We start from the raw sequence: 16,353 nt of genomic DNA, 5'->3' as shown, positions 1-16,353 counted from the left end.
GTAGGAGAAGGAAGCACATACCAATCTGAACTGACAGTGTGCTCTAAGAAATTTAGCATCTTTTTTTCTTGTGGTTTGCACGTTCTGTTGTGTCCAAATATGTTACTTCACTGTAGCACCGTCCTCAAAGACTAAAGTGGAAAACTTCTTCCAAAATGTTAAGTTATTATCATTTGGAAAGATTACTTTGGATTTTGAGTCTGCTTCATTGTCTTCAACCTATACTTATCTTCAAATTGTGTGGTGACAGAAGACTGTGTGGAGTACATCATGGAGAGTATTTTGTGTGCAAAGTCGACATTAGAGGAAAAACGCACGTTCAGTTTGACTTCGCCACTAACAGAGTTCGTTCCTAAACAAAAAACAGTGAAGAACGAGAATATGACGAGGTGTTTGCGACCCAACGAGATGCGTTTGACGCAGTCAGCAGTTCTCTTCGGCTGCAGGTTGCTGGTCTGTTATGCTGCTGCTGTCATCGGGGAATCTCGTAATTACTCTATTTGCATACTGGTTTGCAAAGTATAGTCTGCAGAAGAGGTCTTGGCATCACTTTATGACAGCCTGTATACTAATGTGTTACTGAGCGAATAACAACTTCTCCTGGCCACCGCTTTTGGCGCGTATCGTGTCCCGTAATTAACTGTCAGGCATGACTGTATTATTTAATTCTAAAATTAATAATTAGTTCATGAGGAACATAATTTGAGTTTCTGGAAAACGTATCACTGAATTATTAAATATTCTGCACTTATATAATTATTTTGAACCGTAAATCCTTAAGTCAGCGGTAGTTTCATCTTCGTGAGCTCTTGCTCATTTTAAACAGTTTAGAGTAACTTTATGAGAGTGTAATACAGACTGGGAAGGATATTGATCTCGTTTCGTGAATATAGTTTCGAGTAGAAAAGGTGGTCCAGCTAGTGCATAAAATGCACAACAGCTTCACCTTACGCTGCTCGTAGTTTACCAGTCACGCATATTTTTCTGTTCACAATTTTAAAGTTATTACTTTTTCTATACCATGTCATTGCAATAAACTTCGGTTTTTCGTACGTTATCACCTTGTTTTCAAAACAAAAAACTTCGTTTTCACTAATACATCGAAAAATGAAGATTTTTCTCTGAAAATGAAGCTATTTGGCTTTGAAACCGATCTCCATTCTAAACATATTTGGCAGTGGCTTGTTTAATTTCTTTTTTTACAGACTTATTCCAGCTGTTGGCATTTGTACATAACGATCATTCGTTCGTACCGGATAAAGCAATTATAATTTGAGTGGATGACACTCCTCTCACAACAGCCCCATTTATCAAAAGCTGGGAGAGGATGTCACGTACGCCATCTGCCTGCGAATCCTATAAAGCTTTGTTGTCGTTCTTCAACCTCGTGTGTGTTGTGTTTCTGACACGGAGATGGGGAACCAGTTCAGAATTTGCATAGACAGGTGTCGGAAACCGGTCAAATATCGCAATCGGACTGCCCGATGGCCCAGACGTATCGTCATCACCACAGCAGGCCAGTTCTATCAGGCTGTAGCTGTCCTCTCTATCGCCCAAGGGAATTGATACTGAGAACCACGCAATTACAAATGTCTCTCAAATGCAATCGCGTCCAGTCCCTATGCTTTTAATCTTTCACGTGAACAGAGTCCCACAGAAACTGTATACTAACATTAAGATACGAACTTTATAACGGAAATAAACTCTGTGGTAAACAGAGCACAAAACCTGAACTTCGCCGTTCGTAGGCGACGTTCTTACCATCTGGACGATTCGGACACCCGTCAGAGTCTGGTGCAAGCCTCAGTTAGCAGGACGTTTCGGGCATATCTTGCTAGACGGGCACTTCAGTTTCATTACGGGGTACACACTACTACAGTCCGCAAGTTTCGTTTTCGAATATTACAAACCTTTTCTTTACCCTTACATAAAATCAACATTAAACACAAGGAATCAGTGTGTCACATGTTATCAAACTTAGTAGAAGCTATCTGACTTGAGAAAGGATAACATCGCGAAATCTGTCACACAATAATGACTGTAACGTATTTCGAAAGCTAATATGCGTTTCGAAGGGACCGTTTTTCTTCAAGAACGTACCTTACTTTATCTTACATACGGAACTGTCCATATGAATTCAGTGTAAGCGTACCTTCTTGACGTCCATGGTCATTCAACATCCATTCATACCTAATATACTGCGCTACCTTTCAGATACCACTAACGTCAACTTTGAACTGTGTTTCAGTAGCAGGAGATACAGTGTATGAACAAACTGTACAACGTAGGTAAAAAACAACGTCGGATAATGTAGCTCGATCTCGAAATAACTATAATTTGTTGTTCTGACAAGATCTTGCCTACAGTCAACGAAGTAATCTATTTACTTGAAATAATCGTCTGTACTAACACAACGACGTCACGTAAGATTGTATATTCAGTTTCTCACGCTATAAGTTAAACTACCGCTCGCTACATCACTATGCACGAAAGGAGGGACACAATAGCACTTTTCGTGGTATAATTGGGTCGGTGATAACGATCTGGATATTAATTACAACATCGCATCTGACTGTCAGGGTTCACTAGGTTCGAAAGGTAAACTACCACCAAGCTAGTATCAATCACCAAAAGCATACTAAATGCGAGAGTCTACGGGGAGTAGGAATGATGTATTTACTTTACCAATAACCGCAACATATAATGGAATATGTTCACAAACCTAAGATATAATTCCATACTGTATATGTATCGTAGTCAATCAACGATAACCTCTATAAGTAGCTCCTTGCTGCAACAATATCCTTGACTCTTTTAAAATTTTATCGTAATAAACTATTTACTTATTCTCAATCTTTCTTACTTTATTCCGAAAAGATATATTCTAGATATTAGTGTGCTTTGAAATAAGCCTATGATTATTTTTCCTTGTAATAATTTTGGGTATAAAAGACAAATCGGGTGCTGACTTTTTCAGTTTAAAACTGTTTTCTTTATTGCCTGTAATTAAATCAACTACAGGTACAAGTCAGCGTTTTATTTTTCGATTGCTGGTTATCTTATGAAAATCTCACTAATCGGAAATGTAATAAAAAAATAAAAAATAAAACAAAAATCTGAGTGTTAAGCCGGCTGGTGTGGCACAGCGGTTCTAGGCACTTCAGTCTGGGACCGCGGGACCGCTACGGTCGCAGCTTCGAATCCTGCCTAGGGCATGGATGTATGTTTTGTCCTTAGGTTAGCTAGGTTTAAGTAGTTCTAAATTCTAGGGGACTGATTACCTCAGATGTTAAGTCCCGTAGCGGTCAGAGCCATTTAAACCATTTGAACCATTTGAACCTGAGCCTCACCGCCACTTTTCACCTATATGAACTCCAAATAATCAGACAAAGCTCACCCACTTCAGGCGTTGGCTTCCACGACCGACCAATATTTAACACTCAAAACACAGCACTCTATGATCTCATGGAGAGAGAATTAGCGTGTTCTCTTTTAAATGATTCTTGATTTGTCACAAGGGGAAAAGTTACCACATTCTCAATAAACTTCCGATTGTTTCTCAATAAATAACTATCGCGTAGGACGACCGTTCCCTTTAATATAGACTACACATTCAGTGCATCCAACGAGATTTACGGAATTTCCTATATTGCGACGCTCACGCCCAAGTCAGTCAATAAATTCTACCCAAATATCGTTTAGTCACTTCTCCTTAGTGCTTGCGTGCACCTACACAACCTTAACTAATACACTGCAACGTTACTGTCCCGTAGTGCGTGCCTTAATCCTCAACCACAAAACAACTACACGACTTCGCGTGAACAGGTCTCTTCACACACAGCATCCAACGGAAAATCTCACAAAAATACTGAACTACGGTCCGCCTACCATTGCGTGGCTATTAAACAGCACAACGCACCGTTAATCATAAATAAGAGAAAGTAATCTTACACTTCAATGAATCGGAGCTTTTCCTACATACTGCCAAAAATCCGGGAAATAATCATCTCCTACAAAAGCAGCTAATCTTCTCAAAACTACCTTTCTAAACCACTTAGAACAGCTACGAACACATTTTGAGTTATGTACCCATTGCAGACTAGTTCATGTATCATACGTGTGAGCAGACCCATCACACTCGAGATAATCTCTCTCGAGGCTCACAACTCGAACGATACTCAGATACTACTGCTGAAATTCTAAACGGACAAGCATAGAACCATGCTCTGCGAACAAACATACCTCTCTTTCACAATAAGTGTTTCTTCTTTGTAGTCGCTGGCAAACGGTTGTAGTGGTCAGCCGTGATTCTGCAAACGGCTGGGCGTTGCAAACTCGCTGACTTGACAGGACACAGCTTTTCTCGACCATCAAGTGTCATGTATCTGCAAAATTTTAATTCAGAAGTTTAAGAAAACTATATAAACAACATAATCTCTTCATTCTTTTACCACCTAAAAATCGACGGTAAGTTTACGCGATAAAACAAGTGATGCGCTTTTTCCGGGATGAAGACGATTTGGCGCATTACACTACCTGATGTCCTCCACTATTAATAGCGAAGAAGCCGGTCCAAGGAAACTGTTAACATGCTTGTAATTCTTTCCCATTCAGTGGTAAGAGTTTTAGCGTCACTATCGTGTGAAATAAAAACAGAGAATATTACTCACAAAACAATTTTTAATTTTCATTGCCATTTTCTCTTAGTTAATAGGCATATACCTACTACAATACCCGTAGTATTTTGATCGGCTCAGACTTGTTCAGCCTTATTGTAAACTCATTTTACTGTAAAAAGTACTTTGCCCTATTCATTATCATAATGTGTTGATACCAGTTTGTTCTATAACAGTCTGTTTCATTTATTAGGCAATCAGTGTTCAATTTCTTGCTAATGTCACTTTTTGTAAGGGTATCGCCTAGTATATCTTTTCTGTTTTTCGCAATATTATTTCTGGTAACTGAATTGGGCTGTGTCATTGATCGATAGTAGTGTATAATTTGTTACCGTGTAAGACAGTTGAATCAATTTATAATATTTAATATTGGTTAGTTGCCTATTTTGTTTCATCAGTAAATATTTATCATTCCATTATAGTCCCAAAGTACAGTAGTATTTTATTTATGGCATAACTATTTTTAAGCCGAAAAAATTTAAGAGATTCATTGTTTATTGTATTAGTTTATTGAACTACCTGAGGGGCAGGGGCTTCATCAGTGCACTGTATCCCTTACATTGTATTCCTTACCAGCTTCGCGAAAAACATTAATGTGTACGTCATTGATTGCTGTAGACGTGATGACACCATCTGCTATTTACTCTTGGGTAAACAGTCTGTCAATAACGAATGTAGCCCATTTCAGTTGATGCAGACAAAAAATGGTAAACTTGTGCTATCTGAAATAAGTTTGGGTTTCCAGTTTGTATTTTTGTTTAAGGACTGTAAATAATGTTAATTTCGTCTTCATAAAGTATTTCGAGTGACGCTTTATAGTATTGAGTATATTTTGGTGTCTTCCCTGCCCTCAGGTTCTGTTACGCACTGAAATATGACTATCTGTGGGGGAAACACCATCTTGACTGGACAGTGACGGGGAAGAAAATCAGTTATGGAGAAACTATTCCACAATTCGCCTGTGAATCCAAATCAAATGGCACAAAGACATTAAATGTAATAGATGATAATTCTATATTCCATTCAATCCGGGATAATTGCTTGATCGTCTCTGCTACCTGTATTTTGCTTTATGTTATCAATACTCCCTAAAGGAAATTAAAAATAGGAAAGCAACTCGGACGGATAAACTAAACACAGGGCTATGAAAATATGGAGATATAATGTTACATAAGAGGTTGCTATACATTTTCAACCAATTCTTGCAGACAAATCATGAAAACCAGGAGATGTAATATACACGTTCAGGAAAGGTGACCAGAAAAATTACAAAAATTATAGAGATATAAGTCTTCTTAAATCAATGTATGTGTTAGACGCAAAAATTATCAATACAGACTTCAAACAGTTTCGAAAATTCCCATTAGTGAACAACCGGCTGGGTTTAAAAAAGGAAAATCAGTCGCAGACAATGTATTTACTCTGAAACATTTAACAGAGAAAGTGCTAGGACGTAACCTACAAGCACAGAAAGAATTTTTAGATTTTGCTTAAGGCTTTTGAAATAAGAACAGAAAATAAATGTAAAGTGTAATGGAAATCCCAAGAAATTAGTAACGGCTGTAAGAAAGAAGTCCAATGTTACGGAAGTGACGCCCCGCAGGTTTGAACATCGTTGTGGCTTCCGACTAACAGCTACAGACAAAATTCCTTTATTGAAGAACCAGCTCCTGTCCACGAACCGTCATCAGGTTCATCAAAATATTGGACAGACAATTTGTGAAGATGGAATACGCTCAAAGCTTAGATGAAGAAGTATTAATTCCCTTGAAATCATACATACAGGTGATATGTTATGCTATCATTATAGAAGGAATTATGTGATACCTCTATGAAGAATAGACATTTATCAGGGTTTTAATTTGTTACCAGAACGTGAATGGCTTATTTGTAAAAGAACCTGTGCGTTGCCAAACCAGTGTTAGGTACGGTGAATGGAATTTCGTCTACTCGAAACTTCCCGTCACTTATCGCCGCAGTGGCTGTGGTGTACTGTAGGTAATGCAATACTCCGACGCGTAGTGTTAAAAGATACCAGTAATCAACTAAACGTTCGCTGTCGAAATCACAAGCAGGCATTACTGAAATGCGACACTGCTGCTGTTTTAAAATTTTTCATTTTACATTTAAAACGGTGGATGTTCGGTAGCTGACAGAGAAGTTTCTTTACAGTGAGCATTCAAAGGAACAATGTCGTGGAAAAATCAAAATGTCATGTGATAGTTTTCACGTAATGATTTCTTTTTACGATCTTCGTTAAAGCCTAACACAACAGTGGCGCCTCGAACCCCTCTGTTCAACTACAGATAATCAAACATTTTGATAAAAGAAAGCTTTACAACTGATTTGCAGAATTTCTTCATGGTTGCGCTTTCTTCAGCGACGGATTTCGTGAACGTCAGCCATAGTTGCTTATTGTTCCAAGAAACACCGATATTATGCACAACATGGTTGAAGAAGACCGATACTTGATGACTAACCACGAGATAGAGGGGTTCTTAGGAATGTAAGTTGCGACATAAAGTCGCGTAGAAGACCTGCGGCTATGTTGTAAACTTGCCAATGATAAATGGATCGCTAGATATGAGATGATCCTCTTTTATTCACAATTTGAAACTGACACTTTTCGAGAGCAGCTCGTGTTCAGATCATCTAAAAGAATAGCCTTCAAACAAACTATGGCGTCACATGCGTGTATTCTCAACATCAGTGCTTAATGGCCTGAAAAATGGTAAATTCGGTTTCTGTAACAGTGATTCTACATTAGTTATGCGTTGATGGTTAGGACAGAGCTGTTGTTGTTGTTGTGGTCTTCACTCCTGAGACTGGTTTGATGCAGCTCTCCATGCTACTCTTCCCTGTGCAAACATCTTCATCTCCCAGTAGTTACCGCAACCCATATCCTTCTGAATCTGCTTAGTGTATTCATCTCTTGGTCTCCCTCTACGATTTTTACCCTCCATGCTGCCCTCCAATGCGAAATTTGTTATCCCTTGATGCCTAAGAACATGTCCTACCAACCGGTCCCTTCTTCTTGTCAAGTTGTGCCACAAACTCCTCTTCTCCCCAATTCTATTCAATACCTCCTCATTAGTTGTGTAATCTACCCATCTAATCTTCAGCACTCTTCTGTAGCACCACATTTCGAAAGCTTCTATTCTCTTATAGTCCAAACTATTTATCATCCATGTTTCACTTCCATACATGGCTACACTTCATACAAATACTTTCAGAAACGACTTCCTGTTACTTAAATCTATACTCGATGTTAACAAATTTCTCTTCTTCAGAAACTCTTTCCTTCCCACTGCCAGTCTACATTTTATATCCTCTCTACTTTGACCATCATCAGTTATTTTGCTCCCCAAATAGCAAAACTCCTTTACTACTTTAAGTGTCTCGTTTCCTAATCTAATTCCCTCAGCATCACCCGACTTAATTCGACTACATTCCATTATCCTCGTTTTGCTTTTGTTGATGTTCATCTTATATCCTCCTTTCAAGACACTGTCCATTCCGTTCAACTGCTCTTCCAAGTCCTTTGCTGTCTCAGGCAGAATTACAATGCCATCGGTGAACCTCAAAGTTTTTATTTTTTCTTTCTGGATTTTAATACCCACTCCGAATTTTTCTTTTGTTTTCTTTACTGCTTGCTCAATATAGAGATTGAATAACATCGGGGAGAGTCTACAACCCTGTGTCACTCCCTTCTCAACCACTGCTACCCTTTCGTGCCCCTCGACGCTTAAAACTGCAATCTGGTTTCTGTACAAATTGTAAAGAGCCTTTCGCTCTCTGTATTTTACCCTTGCCACCTTCAGAATGTGAAAGAGAGTATTCCAATCAATATTGCCAAAAGCTTTCTCTAAGTCTAAAAATGCTAGAAATGTAGGTTTGCTTTTCCTTAATCTTATTTCTAAAGTATGTCGTGAGGTCAGTATTGCCTCACGTGTTCCCATATTTCGACGGAATCCAAACTGATCCTCCCTGAGGTCGGCTTCTATCAGTTTTTCCATTCGTCTGTAAAGAATTCGCGTTAGTATTTTGCAGCTGTGACTTATTAAACTGATCGCTAATTTTCACATCTGTCTACACCTGCTTTCTTTGGGATTGTAATTATTATATTCTTCTTGAAGTCTGAGGGTATTTCGCCTGTCTCATACATCTTGCTCACCAGATGGTAGAGTTTTGTCAGGACTAGCTCTCCCAAGGCCGTCAGTAGTTCCAATGGAATGCTATCTACTCCCGGGGCCTTGTTTCGGCTCAGGTCTTTCAGTGCTCTGTCAAACTCTTCACGCAGTATCGTATCTCCCATTTCATCATCATCTACATCCTCTTCCATTTCCATAATATTGTCCTCTAGTACTTCTCCCTTGTGTGAACTCTCCATATACTCCTTCCACCTTTCTGCTTTGCTTAGAACTGGGTTTCGATCTGAGCTCTTGTTATTCATACAAGTGGTTCTCTTATCTCCAAAGGTCTCTTTAATTTTCCTGTAGGCAGTATCTATCTTACCCCTAGTGAGATAAGCCTCTGCATCCTTACATTTGTCCTATAGCCATGCCTGCTTAGCCGTTTTGCACTCTCATTTTTGAGACGTTTGTATTCCTTTTTGCCTGCTTCATTTACTGCATTTTTATATTTTTCCTTTCATCAATTAAATTCAATATTTCTTCTGTTACCCAAGGATTTCTACTAGCCCTCGTCTTTTTACCTAATTGATCCTCTGCTGTCTTCACTGCTTCATCCCTCAGAGCTACCCATTCTTCTTCTACTGTATTTCATCCCCCATTCCTGTCAATTGTTCCCTTATGATCTCCCTGAAACTCTGTACAACCTTTGATTTAGTCAGTTTATCCAGGTCCCATCTCCTTAAATTGCCACCATTTTGCAGTTTCTTCAGTTTTAATCTACAGTCCATAATCAATAGATTCTGGTCCGAGTACACATCTGCCCCTGTAATTGTCTTACAATTTAATACCTGGTTCCTAAATCTGGTCCGAGTACACATCTGCCCCTGGAATTGTCTTACAATTTAATACCTGGTTCCTAAATCTCTGTCTTACCATTATATAATCTATCTGATACCTTATTTTATGGCAGAGCTTTTAACGTTTTATTTTGTAGGAAGACTATTGTTTTTAATGGTCTGAAGATGGGCTGCGTTACCATTGACATAGTAAGTGTTCTCATACTTAGGAGCATCGAAGACAGTTCTTTCGATTGTGCAGGAACATTCAGCTGCGAAAAAGTCGGTTCCTGTTGGGATGCGCACCATTTGGACGAAGCTAAATTAAAGGCTCGTATCAATTAGTGTTAGGAAATAAAAAAAAACTCAGCTGAAGAAGTGAAAAATTCATGTTATCATCGTAAGAGGGGATAAAAAATATTGGACATATTCAACGAGCCGGAACCTTAGTAGCAGTAGACGTTCCAAGATGAACCGAAACAAAAAAATATTTTTTTTTTCATGTGAAACTTCAAGTAAATGTTCGTTTGCTCCTTTTTTCTCGTCCTCTGCTTTGGATCAGAAGTACACTCCTAGAAATGGAAAAAAGAACACATTGACACCGGTGTGTCAGACCCACCATACTTGCTCCGGACACTGCGAGAGGGCTGTACAAGCAATGATCACACGCACGGCACAGCGGACACACCAGGAACCGCGGTGTTGGCCGTCGAATGGCGCTAGCTGCGCAGCATTTGTGCACCGCCGCCGTCAGTGTCAGCCAGTTTCCCGTGGCATACGGAGCTCCATCGCAGTCTTTAACACTGGTAGCATGCCGCGACAGCGTGGACGTGAACCGTATGTGCAGTTGACGGACTTTGAGCGAGGGCGTATAGTGGGCATGCGGGAGGCCGGGTGGACGTCCGCCGAATTGCTCAACACGTGGGGCGTGAGGTCTCCACAGTACATCGATGTTGTCGCCAGTGGTCGGCGAAAGGTGCACGTGCCCGTCGACCTGGGACCGGACCGTAGCGACGCACGGATGCACGCCAAGACCGCAGGATCCTACGCAGTGCCGTAGGGGACCGCACCGCCACTTTCCAGCAAATTAGGAACACTGTTGCTCCTGGGGTATCGGCGAGGACCGTTCGCAACCGTCTCCATGAAGCTGGGCTACGGTCCCGCACACCGTTAGGCCGTCTTCCGCTCACGCCCCAACATCGTGCAGCCCGCCTCCAGTGTTGTCGCGACAGGCGTGAATGGAGGGACGAATGGAGACGTGTCGTCTTCAGCGATGAGAGTCGCTTCTGCCTTGGTGCCAATGATGGTCGTATGCGTGTTTGGCGCCGTGCAGGTGAGCGCCACAATCAGGACTGCATACGACCGAGGCACACAGGGCCAACACCCGGCATCATGGTGTGGGGAGCGATCTCCTACACTGGCCGTACACCTCTGATGATCGTCGAGGGGACATTGAATAGTGCACGGTACATCCAAACCGTCATCGAACCCATCGTTCTACTATTCCTAGACCGGCAAGGGAACTTGCTGTTCCAACAGGACAATGCACGTACGCATGTATCCCGTGCCACCCAACGTGCTCTAGAAGGTGTAAGTCAACTACCCTGGCCAGCAAGATCTCCGGATCTGTCCCCCATTGAGCATGTTTGGGACTGGATGAAGCGTCGTCTCACGCGGTCTGCACGTCCAGCACGAACGCTGGTCCAACTGAGGCGCCACGCCAGGTGGAAATGGCATGGCAAGCCGTTCCACAGGACTACATCCAGCATCTCTACGATCGTCTCCATGGGAGAATAGCAGCCTGCATTGCTGCGAAAGGTGGATATACACTGTACTAGTGCCGACATTGTGCATGCTCTGTTGCCTGTGTCTATGTGCCTGTGGTTCTGTCAGTGTGATCATGTGATGTATCTGACCCCAGGAAGATGTCAATAAAGTTTGTCCTTCCTGGGACAATGAATTCACGGTGTTCTTATTTCAATTTCCAGGAGTGTAGTTAATGGCTACTGATACATAACAATTTAATTGCCACAAGTCGTCGATGAAATTAAGAAAAACGACCCAAAACTTCGTATCACACAATTTTAAACATGGCTGTTTCTCAGCAACCGTATACAATTTTCAAACATATGAATTATACCGTCAGCCGGTTGCATATAAGTGTTAGGTACATTGGCCATGTTTCAACACCAACTAAAGATGTCTTCGTCAGAGTGAAATTTTGAGAAACCGTAAAATTACGTAGCAAGAAAGCAATAGTCAGAATTTAGAGCAGCTATGCTCAAGTCAAAAATAAAATCGGTCAGGCACACAGTTTTAATCTGCCAGGAAGTTTCGTATCAGCGCACACTTCGCTGCTGTCAAAAACGCGTTCTTACCTTGCGACGTATGCCTGGCTAGGAACATCAGACTCCTAGCTAGGCATATGTGACAAGGCTAGAACGGGTGTTATTTTATTTTTGACTTGAGCATAGTTGCTCTAAATTCTGGCTGTTGCTTTCTGCCAACGTAATTTTACGGTTTCTCAAAATTTCACTCTGATGGAGACATCTGTAGTAGGTGTCGAAACCTAAGTCAATATAATTAATAGTTAATTGCAATCGGTTGACAGTATAACTCCTATGCTTGAAACATTCGTTCCATTATACATCATGACAGCTAAGATGCCAGACAGAACCTTGAAAATCTGATTGCTTCATGTAATAAACGTCGAATAAATTTCTTGCTGCAGCACTCCCGTGACTCGTTTCATAACAAAACCTTTTGCTCACTTATCTTTGAAAAACAGCACAAGTGCGAGAAGGGCTCACTCTCTGAGGGCTCCATATGAACGTAATTATGTATATAGATAGACCATACACGGATTTTGATTCAGTTTGAGGGTATCAGATTATCTGACGTCAATGGCCGCATCTTTTGACTGCATTGATTTAGAAGCTAAAGGTTTTTAACCCGCCAAGAGAGAAGAGACCTTAAAATTCCATACAAATTTTGACTTGATACCTCTACCCGTTCCCGTAAAAAATGGATTTTAACAGACGGCCATATCTTTTGACTGTTTTGAGTTTTAACCTAAATTTTTTTACACCCCCTACGGACCGTAGATTTTAGTATTTGACATAAACTGAAACTTGCCAGCTCTACACGTTCCTGAGAAAGAGGGGTCTTAAAAGACGAAAAGACACACAGACAGACGAAGAACCAATTGATCCTATGAGGGTTTCGTTTTTATCAATTCAGATACAGAATGCTAAAAATATACGTTTAGATATCTATTTTCATCACCACCAGAAGCTGTTGATTCCTTCTATACCCTTGTTGCTCAGATGCCAACATCAGAATAGAAATAAAAGTTCCCAGAAATAGTTCGAAGGCTTGCAAAATTGAAGATGAAGATTTTAAGGGTGAATATTTTCCTCCACTGTTTTAGGAAAAACACGAGAGTCGGTCCTCGTATCCCAGAAGACTCCAGAATGAAAATACTCTTGTTCCAACGTTCAACTGGGACAATACCAATTTTGTTCCTCTTTCATTCTTGACACTACTTACGCTCTTACAAAAACTTTCTACATTTTCCTGAGTCCATATAGTAGTTCAGCTGTTTGAAAAACTTTTTTACGCCTATACGTATCCTTGCAGACAAGAAGAGCCCATCTGGAGACCACCGCAGCCATCACCTGCAGCAACAGCTGAAACAAGAAGAACGGCAGCAGCAGCCGCAGCAGTACCTGGCGCAGACGATGATCCCAGCTTGCGTCGTCAAGACGGAGCCTCCAGAGAGCGGACGGCAGCACCACTCGTACCACCAAGGCCACCAGCAGCAGCACGTGGCGCACCAGCCGCACCACCAGCTGGCACACCACCAGGCTGCTCAACACCACCACCAACAGCACCATCACCAGCACCACCATCAACAGCAGCAGCAACAACACCAGCACCAGCAACACCAGCACCAGACCTTCCCATTCGCGCCTCCAGCTGGGGACGTCAGCGCTTACATCATGGGTCACCACCACCATCACCACATGGCCGCCACCAAGTTAATGGCAACTACTTAAATCCGTGTGTTTTGAGTCCCCTGTGTTGGCTCGAGATGTTGTGCGCGTCCTGGGCGTGTAAGCATTTAGTTTTTGCTAGCGTCCACCTCTTAAATGCGTTCAGTAACATCGCTTATCCATTATGCACCATTATACATAGAATGTGAGCGATAAGCGAACTGGACAAACATTCTTAATTATAATCGAAGTGCTCGATCTGTGTTAAGCGCCTGATTGTTTGTACAGGATGTAACTAAATTCTCTTTACAGACTTTGAGGAAAGGTTCCTTACAACGAGTCAAGATAAAAAAAGTGTGGCAAACATGGGCTCTGAGATTTTCACTCTGCAGGAGTGCTAGTTCTGCAAGGTTCGCAGGAGAACTTCTGTAAAGTTTGGAAGGAAGGAGGCGAGGTACTGGCAGAAGTAAAGCTGTGAGGACGGGGCGTGAGTCGTGCTTGGGTAGCTCAGTTGGTAGAGCACTTTTCCGCGAAAGACAAAGATCCCGAGTTCGAGTCTCGGTCCTACACAAAGTTTTAATCTGCCAGGAAGTTTCATGGGTTCTAAAACTCATACATTAAGAGCTATGAACACTTGTTCAATAGAAGAGGTGTGTTTCACAGTTGCGAACGTGAGCAAGTACTCAGAGCTCATAAAGAGTGCATTTTACAGCCCATGTTTACTGGACTTTTTTTCTTCTTTTGGTTCATAATACCTTCTCTCAAAATATAGAAAGCAAGAAGCTTAAGCAGAAGAAGTATGTTTTAAAGTACCGAAGGTCAAAAATTGCTCATAGGTCTTGAGTTATGCATTTTAGAATCCGTATTTAATAGGCATTTTTTCTTGTTTTTATGTAAGGAACCTGTTATCAAAGTGTGTACAGGAAATTTAGCTACGCCCTGTGTATACTACAAGCGTAAAAGTGCCATACTGTAGAAAAAAGCGTTCTCGACGGTGTGATCAATTTCGTCTTTCGAGAGTATTTTCCTCAATCTGTAATGGAAAAATAATTTCGCAGCTGGCAGAAATGAGTAAAGTAAGAATAAGTTTTCAACTTTCTTTAATTTATTATTCAACGTGGTCTGTGTAGAAGTTTCGCAACAAAGTGTTAAGAAGTGACCTACTACGTTCTTAATTTATACAAATAAATGAAAGTTCAAGAATAAGAACTTAAAAGTTCACTGCTATTACGCTGTTGTAAGTGTACGTACATTAAAATATTCATATTCTCTCCTTAGGCATTGTGATACACAGTTGTAACAATTATCATGACAAACTGTAACGTGTTACAACACGTAGTTTAACAACAAAACGATTTCCTGACAATCATCATTATGCAAATGAAACTGAATGCGCAAAACACTCTAATTTTCGAAGTGCTGTAGTTGAGTCTTTCTTTTGCGTGGGTTAAAATTGTTTGGATACGGAAGCAGTATGACAAACAATGCGATTTACCAGTTGTCTGTTCTCGACCGTTCTTCGTGCGTCTGCAGCAGCGCAAAAACCATTGTGAATTTATTTCTCACTAAGAGATATGGTGCAACTCATTGCGATGATAGCATTCTCAGTGCCTCATATTGAGACAACGTCTCACTGTCAGATAATTTTTGGTAAATACTCATTAGACTAGTCAAAAAATGTAAATTCACATAATACTTTCCAAACTATGGATTTTGCAGAGTAAACTTCGCCTATGGAGATTTTTTTTATGTGACTAATGGGAAGAACTATTTGAATTTATGAGTATGCTGTTTTCTGCATTAGAAGCTTCGAGGGCTTCCCCACCTTTTTCGCAAACTCTGAAACTAATTTCCGAAGCGACAGCCCGTGCACACACATGTGTTACATCTGCCGTTAGCCAGACAAAAAAATTATGAACATTTCTGAAAGAAATGTTAACGAATGAACTTTTTTTATAATGAATTGAGCTGCAATGTCATATTCGTATTTTAAGATTTTCTCCGTCGTAATCGAATCGTTTAATTTATCCAGTGTAATATGAAGTGCAATGAACTGTCATAATTTATAACATGCTTTGCTTCAATCACTGCATCGAAAGGGAAAATCACTGTTCTGCGCAACAAACAAATAGGTATTTGTAGTTGTACTGTATGTATTACAAACCATAGTAATATTAGAAGTGTTGATTCGTTTTGTAAATGTCGATGTATTCCCTGTAGTCTTAATTAAACAATTTCGCATAGTAATTTTCATTGTATTATTTACGCAGTTAATTTACTAGTTATAATTATGTATATCTCACCGAAGACTTAAAGCGAACCAAGCACTTGTGTGTCGGCGATCCTCTTCCGCACGGCAGTGTTCATCTACTTGTGTGCACGTGAGGCACTCTCATGTATATTAGATCAGCAATGTGAGGATGAGTGTTCCCTTCCTGCCCCTAGAACTTGTCACAAGGTAATGGTACTTGTTAGCCTCTGAAACCAAAATTACTGTCAGCGGTGTGTGATGCCACAGGACTCAGCAGGTCTTTTGTAGAGGTCAAAACAAATTGGTATCGACGATGGTATCATTGCAGCTATCTGACTCGACTCCTTTCAGGTGAAGTTATTTGGTTTCTCCCGGTCTCAAAACTGCCAACTAGTGTTTCCAATAAGGGATGTAGAAAAGAAAGGTAAGAGTCGCAGTCGGTTATCAATTGTCGCAGAGGCC

The 16,353-nt window shown here is 40.7% G+C and overlaps 1 protein-coding gene across 1 annotated transcript in view; it reads left to right on the top strand.

Moving 5' to 3' along the window:
- LOC126328409 (GATA-binding factor A-like) overlaps window positions 1–15,887 on the top strand; it is a 298,660-nt gene extending 282,773 nt beyond the window's left edge. Inside the window, exon 6 of the mRNA XM_049996032.1 lies at window positions 13,285–15,887. Within this exon, the coding sequence (XP_049851989.1) occupies window positions 13,285–13,703 (419 nt within the window). The 3' untranslated portion in view covers window positions 13,704–15,887. The remainder of the gene's footprint in view (window positions 1–13,284) is intronic.
- The last annotated feature ends 466 nt before the right edge of the window (window positions 15,888–16,353 follow it).

Source organism: Schistocerca gregaria, chromosome 2 (assembly GCF_023897955.1).
Source record: "Schistocerca gregaria isolate iqSchGreg1 chromosome 2, iqSchGreg1.2, whole genome shotgun sequence".
Taxonomy (NCBI): domain Eukaryota; kingdom Metazoa; phylum Arthropoda; class Insecta; order Orthoptera; family Acrididae; genus Schistocerca; species Schistocerca gregaria.
The sequence above is the reverse complement of the archived record's forward strand: the minus strand, read 5'-3'. Positions and strand labels throughout refer to the sequence as shown.